Source organism: Podarcis erhardii (genome assembly GCF_964252035.2).
Source record: "Podarcis erhardii genome assembly, chromosome: 7".
Lineage (NCBI taxonomy): Eukaryota > Metazoa > Chordata > Lepidosauria > Squamata > Lacertidae > Podarcis > Podarcis erhardii.
In genome coordinates, this window is record NC_138511.1 from 8,721,838 (window position 1) to 8,741,173 (window position 19,336).

At 47.8% G+C, this 19,336-nt stretch overlaps 1 protein-coding gene across 1 annotated transcript; it reads left to right on the top strand.

Annotated features, from left to right (window-relative positions):
- Positions 1-3,193: 3,193 nt before the first annotated feature.
- On the top strand, positions 3,194-11,468 carry IL1B (interleukin 1 beta). Its single transcript, XM_081868543.1, has 7 exons — positions 3,194-3,330; positions 5,682-5,741; positions 7,509-7,557; positions 8,616-8,814; positions 10,144-10,314; positions 10,425-10,561; positions 11,197-11,468. The coding sequence occupies exons 2-7, from the start codon at positions 5,695-5,697 to the stop codon at positions 11,395-11,397; spliced, it is 804 nt and encodes a 267-aa protein (XP_081724669.1). The 5' UTR covers positions 3,194-3,330; positions 5,682-5,694; the 3' UTR covers positions 11,398-11,468.
- Positions 11,469-19,336: the final 7,868 nt, after the last annotated feature.

Here is a 19,336-nt window from a genome sequence, read left to right on the forward strand (position 1 = left end):
GCTGCTAGTGCGAGTGCGCCCCTGCCCAAGTTGCGCCCGGTGCGGCCGGCACCCCTGGCACCCCCCACGCTACGCCACTGCTCCTGACATATGGTTGTCAAGCCTCTGCACAAAATGGCTCTCGCTGCAAATTCTGCTCCCTGAGCTCCAACACACAGCTACGATAAGGAGACCCCCAAGTGCCCCCAAACCTTCCCTTCCATTACACCCCATCCGCTGGGCATGGGAATTGGGTTTTCCCAACGCAGGAGCCAGCCTGGAAACCCACCTGAGTCACCATTCCTGCTCTCCTACTGGGTCAGCAGGGGAAACAGGGGGACTTGTCACAATTTCACAAATCCCCACATATGTAAATTAAGAGGCTTGCCAGCCCTAGTCAAACCCCACGTAGGACAATGCAGCCCAGCCAATGAGAGAAACAGGAAGCGGCTTGCGGTGATGCAAAGGAGGAAGTTTGGTTCCGGTCGTGACCACAGCCGCGCAGCGACCGCGCACCCAGGAGTGCCCAGCAATGCGCTCAGACAGAGCATCTGTGACGTCCAACTTCCAGTTTTGCTCAAGGGGTACTTGGAATCCTGACCAGGCTGTGGCTTTGGGGATTCAGGCCAGGCCCTCGCCAGCGGGACTGTGGGGTGAGATGGGTGAATCTCTGAGTCATCCTAATTGCTGGAGCACAATAGAACATAAGAAGCTGCCTAATGTTGAGTCAGACCCTTGGGGTCCCTCTAGCTCAGTATTTTCTACACGGATGGGCAGCAGCCACTCTCTAGGGCATGGGTAGGCAACCTAAGGCCCGGGGGCCGGATCTGGACCAATCGCCTTCTAAATCCGACACACGGACGGTCCGGGAATCAGCGTGTTTTTACTTGAGTAGAATGTGTGCTTTTATTTAAAATGCATCTCTGGGTTATTCGTGGGGCATAGGAATTCGTTCATTTCCCCCCAAAAAAATACTGGCCACATGACCCAGGAGCTGTACGCCGGCTCCCTTGGCCAGTAAAGCGAGACGAGCGCCGCAACCCCAGAGTCGGCCACAACTAGACCTAATGGTCAGGGGTCTCTTTACCTTTACCTTTACTCTTTCTGCCCTACATGGAGCTGCTGGGGATTGAACTTGGGAACTTCCGCATGCAAGGCGGCTGCTGTACCACTGAGCTACCACGGAAACCCATGGGCAGGAACGCTCAGAGAGGCTTTCTCTGATGCGCTTCAGAAGCAGGGCTGCTGGCAAACCCAGAGTTCAGTTTGAAGATCCGATTCATACAGTGCTGATGTTCATTGTGTGTCATTTGGACACACATCCCCCTTGAGAATGCACGAGCCATGCTGGCATTTCGGCAAGCAGCGCATGCCCATCCACTGAGCCGCCGGTCATAGCAAACCTAGGTGTGCTGCATTAACAAGGCCATGGGTTTGGGGCTCAGTCTGGGTGATGCTCTGTTCTTCCAGTTCTCAGGAGCCTGTATCTGTGGGGGTAGAAGGTATGAGACAAAGCTTGCCAAACCAGCCCCTTTGTCTAGGACGGTAATGGTTTTTAGCTGACTGGTTAAGCACCACAATGAACATAACCAAAGGGGTTGCTCTGCACCATCAAACAAATGGGTGGGTCCCACCAGCTAATGGCGCCTTCCCATTTGTGGGATGCTCTCGTGCTTTTGAATTCTGGTGCTAGAGGAGACTCTTGGGTGTCCCATGGACTGCAAGAAGACCAAACCTAACCATTCTGAAGGAAATCAGCCCTGAGTGCTCACTGACAATTAAACCACTTGGAAACCAGTTTGTTATATTGTAGAGGTTTAATGTGTGGTGCATCTTGCTCACAGCAAGGAATTCTGGAGGGATAAGACCTGAGCTTACATATTGTTAGTTCTGAGTAGGCATTTTTTGAAAGAAAATATCAGAGTAGATCTGTGAATGGTCTGAAGCTCAACATCAAAAAAACGAAGATCATGGCCACTGGTCCCATCACCTCCTGGCAAATAGAAGGGGGAGAAATGGAGGCAGTGAGAGATTTTACTTTCTTGGGCTCCATGATCACCGCAGATGGTGACAGCAGTCATGAAATTAAAAGACGCCTGCTTCTTGGGAGAAAAGCAATGACAAACCTAAACAGCATCTTAAATAGCAGAGACATCACCTTGCCAACAAAGGTTTGTATAGTAAAAGCTATGGTTTTCCCAGTAGTGATGTATGGAAGTGAGAGCTGGACCATCAAGAAGGCTGATCGCCGAAGAATTGATGCTTTTGAATTATGGTGCTGGAGGAGACTCTTGAGAGTCCCATGGACTGCAAGAAGATCAAACCTCTCCATTCTGAAGGAAATCAGCCCTGAGTGCTCACTGGAAGGACAGATCCTGAAGCTGAGGCTCCAATACTTTGGCCACCTCATGAGAAGAGAAGACTCCCTGGAAAAGACCCTGATGTTGGGAAAGATGGAGGGCACAAGGAGAAGGGGACGACAGAGGATGGATGGTTAGACAGTGTTCTCAAAGCTACCAGCATGAGTTTGACCAAACTGCGGGAGGCAGTGGAAGATAGGAGTGGCTGGCGTGCTCTGGTCCAGGGGGTCACGAAGAGTCGGACACGACTAAACGACTAAACAACAACTCCCCATGCTCTCCTTCATTTTAGAAGACATCTGAAGGCAGCCCTGTTTAGGGAAGCTTTTAGTGTTTGATGTATTGCAGTATTTTAATATTTTTTTGGAAGCCGCCCAGAGTGGCTGGGGAAGCCCAGCCAGATGGGCGGGGTATAAATAAATTATTATTATTATTATTATTATTATTATTATTATTATTATTATTATTATTATTTAGATTACGGATGGGAAGCCACATGAAAGAAATGGGAGTGCAGGAATACTACTTGACCTAACCACCCAACCTAGCCATTGGTTCCTCACCAGCTGGGCCCCCTGGGACGCCGAAAAAATCCCAAAACGGCCTGATTACATCACACAGCAGAAGCAAAGTTCTTGAAAGCCTCCAGGGTGTCACTTCTTGTGGTATTCTTGTTATTTGCCTCTGCTGAGCGCAGCAAATCCCCACAAAATCCTGCGCTTTCACAATTTGTGTTGTTGTGCTCATTTTGCAACGCAACCGCTTCCTGTTCATGGAAGCAGGAAGGAAAGGACTTCCTTTTCGCCGCTTTTGAAATGTCCAGGTACGAGAGGGAAGTTCATTTGCATGAGCACGTCTTCTTCCGCTGCCGAGAAACAGATAAGAAGAGCATCCCTGCTGTAGCAGAGACCACTTCACAGCAAGAGGAGCAGCTTGGAAGGCTAGAAATCCTCTGTTCTGGAAAAAGACCGGCGTGGACTTCCTTGGACAGGTAAAACTTCTGCATTGCTTTGCAGGGAGGTCATCTTGAGGAATATGTCTGGCTTGCAAGGCTGAGTCTATAATTAGCTGCATTAAATGTCAGCCAAGAGGGTATGCAAGGATTAAACGGACCCCCAGGCAGACATTTGGCTGAGGGTTCCATGTGAAAATGGGATGGTTTAGGAATCAGAACTATAAGATGCTGTAGTTAAGTGGTAGAGGATTTTGCCTTGCCAGCAAGCATCTTCTGGCAGGTGTGGAAGAGACTCCTGCCTCAAACTCCACAGAGCCACTGCCAGTCAGGTAATACTGTCCCAGGTAGACCCAGTTCTCTGTGAAAGGCAGATTCCTATGAAGCAGAGAAGAAGGAACCAGTTTGAGGGGGAAGCTGGCCCAGCCTGAGCCAGATCATCTCATGAATGGCAGGGCAGAGAGGACCCTGCCAACCCTGACTTTGGGAAAAGATACCCCACAGCAACTGCCTTGAGAAGACTGGAGAGGTCTTATTTATTATTATTATTATTATTATTATTATTATTATTATTATTATTAATAGCCCACCAATCTGGCTGGGTTTCCCCAGCCACTCTGGGCTGCTTCCAACCTAATATTAAAAACAATACACCGTCAGACATTAAAAACTTCCCTAAACAGGGCCACCTTCAATTGTCTTTTAAAAGTAAAATAGTTGCTTATTGCCTTGACATCTGCTGGGAGGGCGTTCCACAGGGCGGGCACCACTACCGAGCAGGCCCTCTGCCTGGTTCCCTGTAACCTCACTTATCACAGCGAGGGAACCACCAGAAGGCCCTCAGCGCTGGACCTCAGTGTCCGGGCTGAACGGTGGGGGTGGAGACGCTCCTTCAGGTATACAGGACTGAGGCTGTTTAGGGCTTTAAAGGTCAGCACTAACACTTTGAGTTGTGCTCAGAGCCAGTGAAGGTCTTTCAAGACTGGTGTTATATGGTCCCGGCGGCCACTCCCAGCCACCAGTCTAGCTGCTGCATTCTGGATTAATTGCAGTTTCTAAGTCACCTTCAAAGGTAGCCCCACGTAGAGTGCATTGCAGTAGTCCAAGCGGGAGATAACCAGAGCATGCACCACTCTGGCGAGACACTCTGCGGTCAAAGGGGAGACTTGCAGTTTTCATGAAGAGACCTCAACCTTCTTTATCTGTGATTCCTGCATGGGGTTGGGCTAGACGACCCACTGGATCCCTTCCCACTCTACAGATCTTGATTCATCCCCAAATGGTCAGCCGTGCATTGCCTGACCCTTCAGAATGCAAGGCTGCCTTCAACCACTTGGCTAGTACTGTGGCTTGCAATACCTATAAATTGCTGTATCTCAGGCCCACGGAGATATGGTAATTTATCTGTATGGTCATTGGTTGGGTGTTATTGGAGAAGAAAGAGCAACATGCCCATGACAGACAGTCTGCCTTGATGCTCCAGCCCAAAGGAATGTAAAAAAACTGGGCCATTGACTGGCAGCTGTCCTCCAAGATTTCAGGTAGGGGTCTCTTCCAACTCTACCTGGGGATGCTAGCAGCAGTGGCGTAGCATGGGGGGTGCAGGGGGACCGGCCACACCGGGCGCAACATCTGGGGGTTAGGGTTGGGGGCGCAAATCCACGGGTTAGGGGGTGCAAATTACTTGCCTTGCCCCGGGTGCTGACAACCCACGCTACGCCACTGGCTAGCAGGGAGTGAATCTGGGACCTTCTGCTTGCCTGGCAAGTGCTCTAACCACTAAGTTATCTTCCCGGGTCTGTCCTTCTCTGCAGAAGCTCTGCAGCTCCTCGCAGAAGAGGAAGTCTGCAAGCTGAAATTCCTCGTGCAAACTAAAGTTATTTGAAGGCACTTCTGCACTGCTTTCCTTTTTCTTGCACGCTCAAGGGTTCTCTTCACTCCACAAAATTCTCCCTTTCCCTCTGCAGGTTGGAGATGAAAGTTTGTGGGAAATAGAGGAGGATGCTAAGTTAGAGTCAGGGGACTGGGCAACCATACTCAGCAAAGGCTCTGACTTAAATCACATCGAAATTCTCTTGAGTTTCTAAGTGGTTAAGGGAATTGTTTGTTTTCAGACAACAAAGATCATAAACTCCACCTTTGTTTAAGTAATTTGCTTGAGTTGCACATGTTTGCTGCCCTGCTTTGTATTCTGTGGGACCACAACAGCCGTGTGAACGTCTTTCCTGGGGCTGGGGCTGCTCATCATCTGTCCACACAGTGTGGCCATAGTTTCAATCGCAATCTTGTTCGTCTGGTTACGAAACAGCAGCTTCGCTTCTCCTTCCTCTGAAGGTGCTCCAGCGTGAGGCTCATTCTCTAACTTCCGTCCATTTCTTTCTTCTCCCTAGATCAAAAGCCCCCATGTCTAGAGTGCCTGAGTGCGAAGAGGAGGTGATGGACTTCTGCAGGTAACCACCACTGATGGCCCCCGGCTGTGAAGCTGTGCTGGGTGCTCAGGGACAGACAGACAGACAGACAGACAGACAGACACACACACACACACACACACACACACACACACGTGTTATGGGATTATTTACTTATAGGTCACCCTTTGGCCAAAAAAGACACCCCAAGGAGGCTCACAAACAATGCAAATGCAAACATAGCAATGCAAACACAATAATTCAATAAAAATCAGACTAAATCTGAATATTCCAAACAGCAAATACAACATCCAGAAAGGCAACAGATTATTCCCTGTGAAATTAGCAAGAATTAGCACTTAGGCAGTAGCTCCCCATTATATAGGTCCAAGGCAGGTGGAATAACTGGTGCCCCCCAATGGTTCCAGCAGAGATTAATCACGCCACTATGACTGCCACCTGCTTCTCAGGTCCAGATATTGATTGATTGTGTGGATTCCCTAGCCCAATGGTTCCCAACATAAACTCACCCCCCAGTGCTCCTCCCCTATAAAAAGCATTGTTCATAATAGTGGTTTGCATGACCCAGAAAGGAAGATAATAGCACAATTAGCATTCAAAACAGTAAGAAATTGTTTGCACGTTTGTTCAGCATCCAATTAAAGCTATTCTGTTTAATTAATTCGACAAAACTGGTGAACAATCCAGTGACGCCAGCTTGCATAGACAGATTGTCATTCATACCTCAGGTGCCTCCCTGCCCCTCTTGACTCTTAGTGCGCGCACACACACACACACACACACACACACACACCAGGTAATCCCACCACCACTGAGCTAGACCCATTTTAATCCAGCTTTTGGTCTGGACATGGACCAGAAGTTGCCAGTGTTGTTTTTTTGCTGGATCTAGACACATAAAAAAAAAAAAAAACATTTCAGGAAAATGTGTTGTAAAGCTCATAATGTGAAATCATATTGTGAAAGGATCGAACTCTGTAGCGCCATCTGGTGTCACAGCATTATAACGCATTTAAAACGCTTTTTTAAAAAAAACAAAAACTAATGTAGCTGAGTCCCTGGCAGAAGATCTACCATAAGAACAGGACAGGGGGATTCTGTGTGTGTGTTGATCCTGCTGGACATGATATTCTTCTGGACAACCAGGGTGGGCGAGATCTTTGCCTTCCCTAAAGAGGCAGTTCCAGAAGGTGTCGCCTGGGGTTTGTTTGCCCAACATTTTGACTCCCCTTACCATCAGCGGCGTAGCGTGGGTTGTTAGCACCCGGGGCAAGGCAAGTAATTTGCACCCCCTAACCCGGGGCAAGGCAAGTAATTTGCGCCCCTAACCCCTAACCTGCCGCCGCTGCCAGCTTCTTCTTGCTGCTGCCTGGGCTGGTCGGGTGTGGTTCTCTCCCGCGCTCAGCGCTGCGCTGGGCAGCCGCTGCACTGTCCCTCCCCCAGATAGTCCCTCCCTCGCTCTCTCTCCGCTCCGCACTGCAACGCACACCTGGCACCCTCCCCCTCCACAGTGGGCAGCTCGGATCGGATTCGCACAGCCAGCACTGCAGTGAGAGAGAGAGAGTGAGCCAGGGAGGGGCAGAGAGCTGCGAGTGCGAGTGCGCCCCCCCAAAAAAATGTTGCGCCCAGTGCGTCTGGCCCCCCCTGCACCCCCCACGCTACGCCACTGCTTACAATGCCAGCAAATACCCCAAGAAATGTGTTGTTTGTGATGCTCGTATCCAGTTCCAATGATGTTGACTTTTGTCTGGGAGTCTCTGACCTGCTTCTCTTGCCTTCTGGTTCCAGTGTGGACGAGATGCAGTTCTACGAAGAGGACCGGCCTTCTCTGGCCAAGGTAAGGAAATTCTCCAGGCTGCTTCAGCTCAAGAAAACTACTCTGTCCCATCCTGATCATGAGCAGAAATGAACACCTGAAAAGGGCTTGGCCAGCCAGATGGAGCTGCAGAACCACCTCCAAGCAAGAAGGCCATTTGCCTTCCAAGGATCTAGACACCCCATGGTGGTTATCACCATTAGAAGAGTTGTCAGTGAAAAAAAATAAATATGGAAAAAGAACAGCCAACATATAGAGAACTGTTAATTGAGGAGGAAAATCAACTGAGAGTAAAAAAACAAAATAAAATTAGGATATAAGACATTTCTTAACTGATTGGCTCCAATATCATCAATTAAATGACCTTTTTAGATTGAACAAAGGAGTTGGCTTTTTAGACTGAACCAAGTGCAGATAGAACTGTTAGATAATAATGGGAAAGTTCTGTCAAAAATGTTTAAATTGTTGCTGGAATGGGAAACAAAAGATTAGGAAGTCTGTAACGATACACTGGGCAAAAGATGTGGGATAGAATATACAATTTGCTTCATGGGGGAAGTTATGGAATAGGGACCTAAAATTTACAGCTTGCTGTACGTTAAAAGAGAATTATATATAGATGATGTGTAGCTGGCATTTGACTCCTATAAGACTAGCGAAAATGTATAAGAACATGACCAACGTATATTGGAAGTATAATGTTAAAGAAGGTACATTTCACCACATGTGGTGGACTTGCAAAATAGCTAAGGCCTTCTGAGAAATGATTTATGATGAACTGGGGGGGGGATGTTTAAAATCATTCCAAGGAGGCTAGATAACTCCTCCCTGAGGGGCAATGAGGGTTGCCTGGTGCCCCATCCCTCAGCACTTTGCCTTATTTATTTAATATCATAAAATTTCAGGAGTACTGCCGGATGTCAATAGGCAGGGAGTGTCAGAGTTCAGGGGCCGCCACCCGGAAATAATCAAGTCCTTACAATTGCGGAATGAGACTTCTTGTCCCCAGGTGGACAGGAGGGCACTTTGCTGCTGATGGTTTGACTTCAGCTGAGGTCTGCTTTGCTTCCCCACCCCAGGAGTCCTTCCCAAGGCTGAACCATCCTGCCTGCAAAGTGGGCATTCAGGTGAAGATCGCCAACAGCCCTTCATCTCTGGGCTTCCAGAAGGCAGCGATCATTATGGTGGCGATTGAGAGGATGAAGAAGAAGAAGACCTCCAAAGCCAGGGCGCTTTTCACAGATGACGACCTGATGGACATCATCAATTCTGTCTTAGGTACAGTATGGGACACCAGCTGGCTGCCATATTGGGTGTGATCCCAATGGGAATCCCCAGCAAGGAGCCTAGAGACACTTCCTTCAGCAGGAGAAGGTTGAAGGACAAAGCACTTTATTCCATTTGTTGGCCAAGCAGACCCAACTGGAAGCTGCAGTCACTGTTCTTTTCTGCCATCCCTCTGGCTTTAGAGGGAAGTAACAGCCTTTGGACTGCAGGACCCTTCAAAATAATAATAATAATTTATTATTTATACCCCGCCCATCTGTCTGGGTTTCCCCAGCCACTCTAGGCGGCTTCCAACTGAATATTAAAAACAATAGAGCATCAGACATTAAAAACAGTTTCCTTTGAGGTGGATCAGGGACACACAGAGGCCATGATCTCTTCCTGTTTGCCTAAACGCTTCTGGGAGTTAACACTGAGTAAGATGTGGGCAAGGAACATGGGTGGCGCTTTGGGTTAAACCAAAGAGCCTAGGGCTTGCCGATCAGAAGGTCGGTGGTTTGAATCCCCACAATGGGTTGAGCTCCCATTGCTCGGTCCCTGCTCCTGCCAAACTAGCAGTTCGAAAGCACGTCAAAGTGCAAGTAGATAAATAGGTACCGCTCCGGCGGGAAGGTAAACGGCGTTTCCATGCGCTGCTCTGGTTCGCCAGAAGTGGCTTAGACATGCTGGCCACATGTGCCGGAAGCTGTATGCCGGCTCCCTCGGCCAATAAAGCGAGATGAGCGCCGCAACCCCAGAGTCAGCCACGACTGGACCTAATGGTCAGGGGTCCCTTTAAGATGTGGGCAGGGGTGGAGGAAGGCGGTGCAGTGGGGGCGGTCCGCCCCGGGTGTCACCACTGAGGGGGGTGACAAAATGCCGGGTGGCACTCACCACGTGGCCTGCAGCGCGCCTGAGTCATGCGTCTCTCCTGGGAGTGACATGATGGCTTGGGTGCCCGCAGGCTCTGCGCTGCCCCAAATGGTCCGCCCACCACCTCCCCCTCAGCTATAGGGCAACCGAGTGGGCCCTGGCTCGCCCAGCCCCACAGGCAGCTGGCTCCACTGCTGGGCGCAGGGCAGGCACACTGCCCCAGGCACCCAATCAGCTTGCTCCGCCACTAGATGGGGGGGCAAAAAGAGACAGCAGGGTGGAGGCAGCAGCAGGTTGGGTGTCACTGCTAAAGGACCCCTGCTATCCAACTTTTGTTTAAAAGCATCCGATGAAGGAGAGAGCTGACCACCTTCTGAGATCATACGTTCCACCGTTCCACTGAAGAACAGCTCTTACTGTTGCGTTGCAAGTGGCAGGTCTTCACTCGGACTGTCTTTTCCTCTTCAGAACCAGTTGACTTTGACACCTGTGAATGCACCTATGCCACAGATCCCATCTACCATCTCAGCAGGAGCATCTCCTGCAACATCCGAGACGTCAACCAGAAGTCCCTTGTCCTGAACGGGACAACCCAGCTGGTGGCCTTGGAGCTCCAACAGGCGGACATCAGCAAAGAAGGTAGGAACCCCCATCCCTGATGTTCCTCACCAGCCATCTCCTACGGGTAGCCAGTCCTAGACGGGCTGAAACGTTTCTTGCTATTAATCCTGTTTCCTCACATTTTCCAGCGAGGGTGAAAATGTACGTCTATCGACCGAAAATCGAGGAAGGCGTAGCGAAGATCCCCATCGCCCTGAAAATCAAAGGGAAGGAGCTGTACCTGTCTTGTGTGCAGAGCGGAGACCAACCAGCGCTTCAGCTGGAGGTGAGAGGCTCCTTCACAGCTTATCCTTCCGGTTACTGGAAATCCCAAAAGGAGGGAGGGCTCTTGTGCTTAGATCCTGCTAGCTGGTTGCCCACAGTGAGAACAGGATACTGGACCAGGTGGACCATTGGCCTGATCCAGTCCGTGGTTCTTTTGTTATTGCGATGGCCAGAGTCAACGGCTCAGGACCACAGTCCCTAAAGGACCGCCTCTCTCCATATGAACCCACCCAGACCCTGAGTTTATCTTCTGAGGCCCTTCTTCACATGCTTCCTCCTTGAGAGGTCCAGGGGGAAGCAATGCAAGAACAGGGCCTTTTCTTCAGTGGCTCCCCATTTGTGGAATGCTCTCTCCAGGGAGGTTCACCAGGCACCTTCATTATCCACCTTTAGGCACCAGGCAAAAGCATTCCTCTTTAAATAGGACTTTGGCCGATTGACATCCAGTGCCCTTTAAAAATGTCTTGAGGAGGGGGCGGTTATTGGGTTGCTCTTGTTTTTACTGTTTTTTGTTGTGGTTTTATGTTGTGAACCGCCCTGAGACCTGGTGTTGTTGGTGTTGTTGTGGAGCTAGTGTAGGCGCCTTGGAAAAGTGGAAAATTTCCTTAGATGTAATCTCATCTCTTCCACCTGCAGGAGGCCAGCATCGAAGGGGACCTCGACAAATCCGACAAAGGGCGCTTCCTCTTCTACAGAGTTGCAGTTGGGGACTACACCAGGTTCGAGTCAGCTGCCTTTCCTCAGTGGTACATCTGCACATCTGCCCAGGTCAACAAAGCTGTCAGCGTGACAAACCGGATTGGGGAGGTCTCCATCGTGGATTATATTGTCACATAAAACGCGCAAGACGCGCAGAACCTTTAGATGCGCCTTTGGACAAATTTCAGCCTCCTGACTCTGTGACAAGGAAGGACTTGGCAGTTGCCAAGAAAGCAGTGGATAATGAGGACCGCAGCGGGCTGGACTAAATGGCCCTTCGGGTCCCTTTCGACTCTGCCATTCTCTGTTGTATATTTATTGCAAGTATTTATTAATAATTTAATAATTATTTTTTGCCTGACGGCCCATCTTAATAAATTATCTGGTATGTAAGGTTGGCCTCTAACTGCTGTTTGTAAATTGTACCTCCGACACCCAACTGAATGAGCCAGACGGAAGGAGAAGGGCCTTCCGAAAGAGGGGGGGGTGTCCCTTTGGCCAGACCCCAAGAGGGAGAGGCTGGTCTGGAGCCAAGGCAGCCCAAGAGGAGGGCTAGAGTCCTTGTTTGCCCCCTCTGATACACTCCTATGTGCCCGTATTTGAGGCTGCCAGTTAGCCCAGTGTCTGGTCTGGAGGTGGTGCTGCTAGGTGCCATATCTGCCCACAATCAAACATCTGCCTCACACAATTTGCTCTCAGATGCCGGGGCCCAGCCTGCCATGTATAGCAAAGGCCTGGTTGGGTAAGCTGGGTGGCCCAATGTACCCTGAGCATGAACTATGGAACTCTGTGCCACAGGAAGCATCAATGGACACCAAGCTAAAGGTAAAGGGACCCCTGACCATTAGGTCCAGTCGTGGCTGACTCTGGGGTTGTGGTACTCATCTCGCTTTACTGGCCGAGGGAGCCGGCGTACAGCTTCCGGGTCATGGGGCCAGCATGACTAAGCCGCTTCTGGCGAACCAGAGCAGCGCACGGAAATGCCGTTTACCTTTCCGCTGGAGCGGTACCTATTTATCTACTTGCACTTTGACATGCTTTCAAACTGCTAGGTGGGCAGGAGCAGGGACCAAGCAACGGGAGCTCACCCCGTCACGGGGATTCGAACCACCGACCTTCTGATCAGCAAGTCCTAGGCTCTGTGGTTTAACAGCCTTGGACACCAAGCTAGACGGCTTTAAAATACAATCAGAAAAATTCATGGAGGAGGAGAGGACTCTTGATGGCTACAAGCCACAATGGCTATGCTGTGCCGCCGCAATTGGAGGTACCAATGCTTCTGAACATCAGTTGCTAGAAACCACAGGAGGGGAGAGGGTTGGCCACTGTGAGAACAGCATGCTGGACTGATCCAGCAAGCTCTTCTCAGGGTCGTAGGGTCTTAACACCATCGCAGGTCAGAGTGGCAGTGTCTCGTGGTCAAAGGCAGGTTAAGAAAACAAACCCATCCATCCATCTCCCCTCCTAGGAAGCCAACCTGCACTGGGTCTGGGTTAAAGGGGATGGGGATGTTGTTAGTGAACCATCCCAGCAGGCCACCTCAGAACTTCCTGGTCTCCTGGTCAACCCTGGGCTGTCTCCATACATCACCCACCTGGCCCTTGTGGAGAGACATCACCTCGACCTGGTCTTTGCCACAGAGCGGACCAGTGGCATGATGTTGACTGGGGGGAGAGTTCATGGTCAGTTCTTTTTCCCCCCAAAATTTTTTTTATTCATTTTATAACACAAATAAAAAAACACAAACAGAAAAAACAAACAATACAAACAAATTCTTGCCATATCCTTATTTTTCTAAACTTTAAGTGGGCTTCCCCAAGTCCCACCTATCTGATTTTCATTTTACTTCACCTTTAGCAGTTTACGTATATCATAATTTCTAACCACCTTTTTTTTCCACACTTACTTTAACCACAAAAAACTTCACATTTTATCACTTATAAAACACACTATCTTCTACTTCTAACCCTACCGCCTATATCCACTTCCAAAGCTATTCTAAGATTTAAATATTAACATATTTTTTCAAATATTCCTTAAACTTCTTCCAGTCTTCTTCCACCATCTCTTCTCTCTGGTCTCGGAGTCTCCCGGTCAGTTCGGCAAGTTCCATATAGTCCATCATCTTCATCTGCCATTCTTCAATAGTTGGTTAATCTTGTTTCTTCCAATTCTTCGCTAGCAATATTCTCACATACAGAAAAAAAGTAACATCCTTTTTGAGGCTTTCACCCCCCCCCCACTATACTAAGTAAAAAGGCTTCTGGTTTTTTAATAAATGTGTTTTTCAACACTTCTTTCAATTCATTACATGGTCAGTTCTTTTAAAGGACGGGTCACAACCTGGTAAGGTTTGGACTGTGCATGGCTCCTCCGCTCTGCCAGGGGTAGGGGATCCACTGAGATGATCTGCCCCTGGAGACTTATGGGGCCTGGTAGGTTCCTGAGTGATCCCAGGAGTTCCTGGTCCACATGACCAGAACACCCTTTCAAGGCTCTTGTCTCTGCTATGGAGAGGGGGGGGGGCATTGGCACAATCTCTCCTGAGTGCCCTCGCCAGGCTTTGGGATGAAGTCAGGGCTGATGTTTCGCTGCTTGCCTGAGAAAAACCAGAAAATGCAACACACACACACACACCTGCCACTGCCGCCTCCTCCACAGCCCTCCCCCAATTACTGCCTCCTCCGTAACCCACACACCCCCCCTGGCACTACCTCCATGTCTGCAGTCCCTGTGGGCACAGCACACAAACACACAAGCAAAGCCTCTTCCACTGGCCTGAGATGCTGGAGTGTATTGCTACCACACCAACAGTATGGCATAGTGGTTAGAGTGTTGGACTAGGACCTGAGACTAGGGCTCGAATCCCCGCTCAGCCACGAAGCTCGGTGGGGGCCAGTCGCTGCCTCTCAGACTAGCCTACCTCACAGGGTTGTTGTTGTGGGTGTTAAATAAGGAGAGGGGGAACCACATATGCCACCGTTTGTTTGTTTGTTTGTTTGTTTGTTTGTTTGTTTGTTTGTTTGATTGATTGATTATTGTTTGAAGCATTTGTACCCCGATTTTCAGCTGAAAAGGGTCCAAGAGCAGCTCCTGGGAGAAAAGGTTGGGATAGAAATGCAATAAAATAAATAAATTAAATCAGAATACATGTAATCCTGTCTCAATTTAGCGTGCGTGCGTGCTCTCTCTCTCTCTCTCTCTCTCTATATATATATATATATATATTAGCAAGGGTAAGTTTCAGGCTAATCTGTATGTGCCTACTCAGCAACCCTGCCAGACTTTCGCCCCAGACTTCCTTATTTGCAGTGCTTCTAATGTTAAAATAGTTGTATTTCTGAGTCTTGCAGACTTGCACTCCGCTCCACTCGGTCTTCATTTCTCACGGGGGAGGGTGTGCATGCACGCAACAGCACGTCGGGGGGGGGGGAGTCCGTGCAGCCATGTATCCGTGAAAAATAGATGGAAGGCATCTGGAGTGCATCTTTGCACGCACTCAGTTCACCACTGGCAACAGACACGCTGGGATTACGTGCCTGACTGTTTAGCACAACAAATTTCCCAGTTGTGTCATCAATGAAACATTTGGGCTTAAACAACAATTTTTTAAAAAAATAATCCCTGTGCTTTTCCTTTCCCTGAATCAAGGCCTGTCCCTGCCTCCCTCATGCTAATCCAGGGTTTTTCCTGGAGAACCTGCCTGCAGCTGAAGACCCAGCCTCTATCGGCCATCTCTCTGGTGAGAGCATCACTCTCTAATGAAAGCATCACTCCTTCAGCTCTTCTGATTCCTGCCTGGTGTTCATGGCCATGTGGGCACTTTGACAAGCCTTTAATCCCACTGGCTTCTTGGTGCATGGAATGGGCATGGGGGTGCAGGTACCATGTTGGCCTCGGGCAGCAAAATGTCTTGGACTGGCCCTTCTGGTTTCATAGCCCTGGTACCTTTCCAGGCCCTGCCTTGTCCCCTGGGAGCAACAGGGAGGGAAAGGTATCTAAGTTCTGCTCCTAGAATCATAGGAGAGTTGGAAGGAAACCCCAAGGCGGAAATGACTGGCAGAATCCGAGACCAGGGAGAAGAGTTGGTGGAAGAAGATTGGAAGAAATTTAAAATTTACTTACAGAAATATTGTAAAATTTTTGAATGCTAATGGCATTGAAATGAATTGAAGGGGTTCTAGCAACGAGGCTAAAAATAAGACTGGATGGATAATTAGACAAATTAACTGGATATGAATTTGCTGAATTAATTTTCAACAGGGATACAAAAAAGGGAGATGTGAGGAAGTCAAGAAAATAAGTGAATCAAAGATGAGAAGTAAAAAGAGGGATTTTTGTGTTTTTTCTTCTTTTTTTAAATGTGTTTTTTCTTTTCTTTTTTGAAACTATTTTTCTTTTTTATGTATTTTATAACTTTGTATTTTTGTGTATTTGTTTTTCTTTTTCTTGTTTGTTGTCATCTCTAAAACTTAATAAAAAATATTTTTTTTAAAAAAAGGAAGGAAACCCCAAGGGCCTAGTCCAGGGGTTGTCAACCTGGTCCATACCGGCCACTAGTGGACGTTTCAGGATTCTAGGTGGGCTGTAGGGGCTTTTACGGCGCAAGCTGAATCTTCCATCCATTGAGCACCAGTGGGCGGTAAGGACATTTTACCATCAAGAAAGATGCATTAATGGGCAGTAGGTATAAAAAGGTTGACTACCCCTGGTCTAGTCCAGGGGTCAGCAAACTTTTTTAGCAGGGGGCCAGTCCACTGTCCCTCAGACCTTGTTGGGCGCCGGACTATATTTTTGGGGAAAAATGAACAAATTCCTATGCCCCACAAATACAGTGGTGCCCTGCAAGACGAATGCCTCGCAAGACGAAAAACCCGCTAGACAAAAGGGTTTTCCGTTTTGGAGGCGCTTCGCAAAACGAATTTCCCTATGGGCTTGCTTTTTCCCTCCCCCCCCCCTTTTTCTAAGCCGCTAAGCCGCTTATCTGCTTATCTGCTTATCCGCTAAGCTGATAAGCCGCTAAAAGCCGCTAAAAGCCGCTAAGCCGCTAATAGCACTAATCCGCTAAGCCGTCAATGGGCTTGCTTCGCAAGACGAAAAAACCGCTAGACGAAGAGAATCGCGAAACGGATTCTTTTCGTCTTGCGAGGCACCACTGTAACCCAGAGATGCGTTTTAAATAAAAGGACACATTCTACTCATGTCAAAACACCAGGCAGGCCCCATAAATAACCCAGAGGTGTGTTTTAAATAAAAGGACACATTCTATTAATGTAAAAACACGCTGATTCCCCGACCACCTGTGGGCCGGATTCAGAAGGTGATTGGCCCCTGGGCCTTAGTTTGCCTGTCTAGTTCAACCCTCTGCAATCACAGCTAATTGATGCTAGGGATGCGGCGGAAAAGGAGGCTTTTTGCTCTTTTAAGTTACAGTATTTATTTCATAAAATTTGCTTTTTTTGGGGGGGGAACCCTCCAAGCGGTTTGCAAAGAAGATAAAATAGAATTATCACCCCCAAAAAATTACATATCAGAGCCAGCCACTGTCTGAAAATAACTCCAGCCTCCAGGATTGCGATGATCTGGCAAGGTTTACTGGCCCTCCAAATTGATGGATAACCTTCACTGAATGGCTTGGCCATTAAATCGTACTCACTGCTTGCTCTAAATCACTGCTTCTCCTGCAGCCCTGAGGCCATCTGCTTAAATAGAAGCCGCATTAAGCCTCTGTCACATTTCGAATTGCCGGAAATTTTGCGGTTTGGAAATATCACTTCCTGGCTGATCATCGTGCTTTTGTCAGCAGGCAATGACATAATCTTCGCCCAACAATAGCACCGAGAATCATTTATACTTCCTAGTAAAGAGCCTGGAGAATGTCTGCTCCGTGTATGTGTAGGCGGGGTGTGTGTGGACGTTTTCCCCCTGCAATTTGCATAGAAGGAAAAGTTTATTAGTAAGCATGCATCTGGCTTTGCGGAGGAGTCTGCCCTTTCTGGGATTTCTAGCTTGTTGGAAAATGCCCTTCTTGACACACAGAGAGCAAAACTACCTCATAGAAAGAATTAGAAGGATCCCTAGGGACCACTCTAGTCCAACCCCCTGCAAAGCAGGAATCACAGCTATGAATCCCCGTCCGACAGCCACCCAACCTCTGCTTAAAAACCTCAAGGGAAGGAGAATTCACCACCTTCTGAGACAGTCCGTTCCGCTGTCAAACATGACTTCGTACTGTCAGAAAGTTCTTCCTAAAAGTCAGGAACTTTTTATCACATGTGGTGGGAATGTAAAAAAGTGAAAAGCTTCTGGGAAAAGATATATAATGAGATGGAAAAGATGTTGAAATATACATTTATTAAGAAACCACAAGCATTTTTACTTGGCATTGCAGGAGATGATATTAACAGACAGGATTGTAGGTTGTTTCTATATGCAATGACAGCAGCAAGAATATTATTGGCATAAAAATGGAAGCAAGAAGAATTACCGATGAAAGAAGAATGGCGGATGAAGTTGATGGACTATGCAGGATTAGACAAATTAACAGGAAGGATTCGAAACCTGCAGGATCAGAGATTCTTAGAGGACTGGAGTAAATATATGAACTATTTGAAAAGTAATTGTTATGAACAGAGTATGCTAGTAGGATTGCAAGAAGTTTAGTAAGGTGGGTTATCTGAAATATTACAAGAAAGACTATGATAAGAATTATTAGTTAAGGATAATTAAATGCAATATAGAAATTAAGAAATGCAGAATAAGTTATAAAGAACAGAAAATCATCAGAGGTGTTGACGGAAGTCTAAAATATTGTATAAGAAGAGAAGAAGAAGAAGAGTTTGGATTTGATATCCCGCCTTTCACACCCTTTAAGGAGTCTCAAAGCAGCTAACATTCTCCTTTCCCTTCCTCCCCCACAACAAACACTCTGTGAGGTGAGTGGGGCTGAGAGACTTCATAGAAGTGTGGCTGGCCCAAGGTCACCCAGCAGCTGCATGTGGAGGAGCAGGGAATCGAACCCAGTTCACCAGATTACGTGTCCACCGCTCTTAACCACTACACCACGCTGGCTCATAAGATGAGAAGATATGTTGTATGACTGTTGGAACTGATATGTTTTTTAAAAAGGTATAAAAAGAAAGTTCTTCCGAAAAGTCAAACAGCTCTTCCCATAAGGAAGTTCTCCCTGATGTTTAGTCAGAATCTTTTTTCTTGCCATTTGAGTCCTCCCCTCTGGAGCAACAGAAAACCAGCTTCCTCTATCTTCCACCTGACAGCTCTGGAGGTATCTGAATCACCTCTCCGGTTTCGCATATCCAAGGCAGTGAGTCTTGCAAGACGTACTCCCTGTCTTGCTAACCTTGTTCCACCTGGCTGGGCAGGGAAGGGACTTGACTGATTGACTTCAGCTATTGAACAGTGAGTGCCAGAACAGAGAGTCCTTCAAGACCTGCTTCTCAGGATGTCTGCAGTCTCTTGGGGTGGGGTATGGTTTAAAGCTTTCTATTGGGGTCAAGATTTACGGTAAATCTGGAGATGTGAATTTTGCTGATCATTGATATGAATTCTTTGTATCTTTCTTTTGAGACCTTATTAAGACTTAGATGGGAATTGCAGTAACTCTATTTTGTACATTTTGGGGTTGTTGTTTTTTAATCTGTTGCTTGGGACTACTTTTGTTATATATTTCTAATTGTGCAAATCTTGTATATTGTAAGCTGCCTTGAGCATGGTTTTAACTATGGAAAGGGCAGCATACAAATAAATGAGATTGATTTTTCTCCAAATGTCTGTGGTGTGTTTACTTTGCCCTCTTCGAATGGCTGTCATGCTCCTTTGCATTCCAATTTCCTTCTCCTCTGCCCTCATTTGGACTATCAAGAGATGCTTTTGCCCTAATTCCTTGGGGTGAATCATCCCAAGCCTGATGTACCCAGCTCCTCTCGGAATTCCCCTAGAGGTCAGTTTAAAAGCTGCTCTGCAACAGTTTTTATATTAAGTCCCAGCCATCTAGTTCCATTTGGGTTTAAGTAAAAAGGTAAAGGGACCCCTGACCATTAGGTCCAGTCGCGGATGA

What these genes read in the sequence shown, in the direction of transcription:
- IL1B (XM_081868543.1), top strand. Translation starts at nt 5,695, where the DNA reads ATGTCTAGAGTGCCTGAGTGCGAAGAGGAGGTGATGGACTTCTGCAG. An exon ending in GAGGTGATGGACTTCTGCAG is followed by an intron (nt 5,742 to 7,508) that starts GTAACCACCACT and finishes TTCTGGTTCCAG; the next exon opens with TGTGGACGAGATGCAGTTCT. An exon ending in GGCGGACATCAGCAAAGAAG is followed by an intron (nt 10,315 to 10,424) that starts GTAGGAACCCCC and finishes CACATTTTCCAG; the next exon opens with CGAGGGTGAAAATGTACGTC.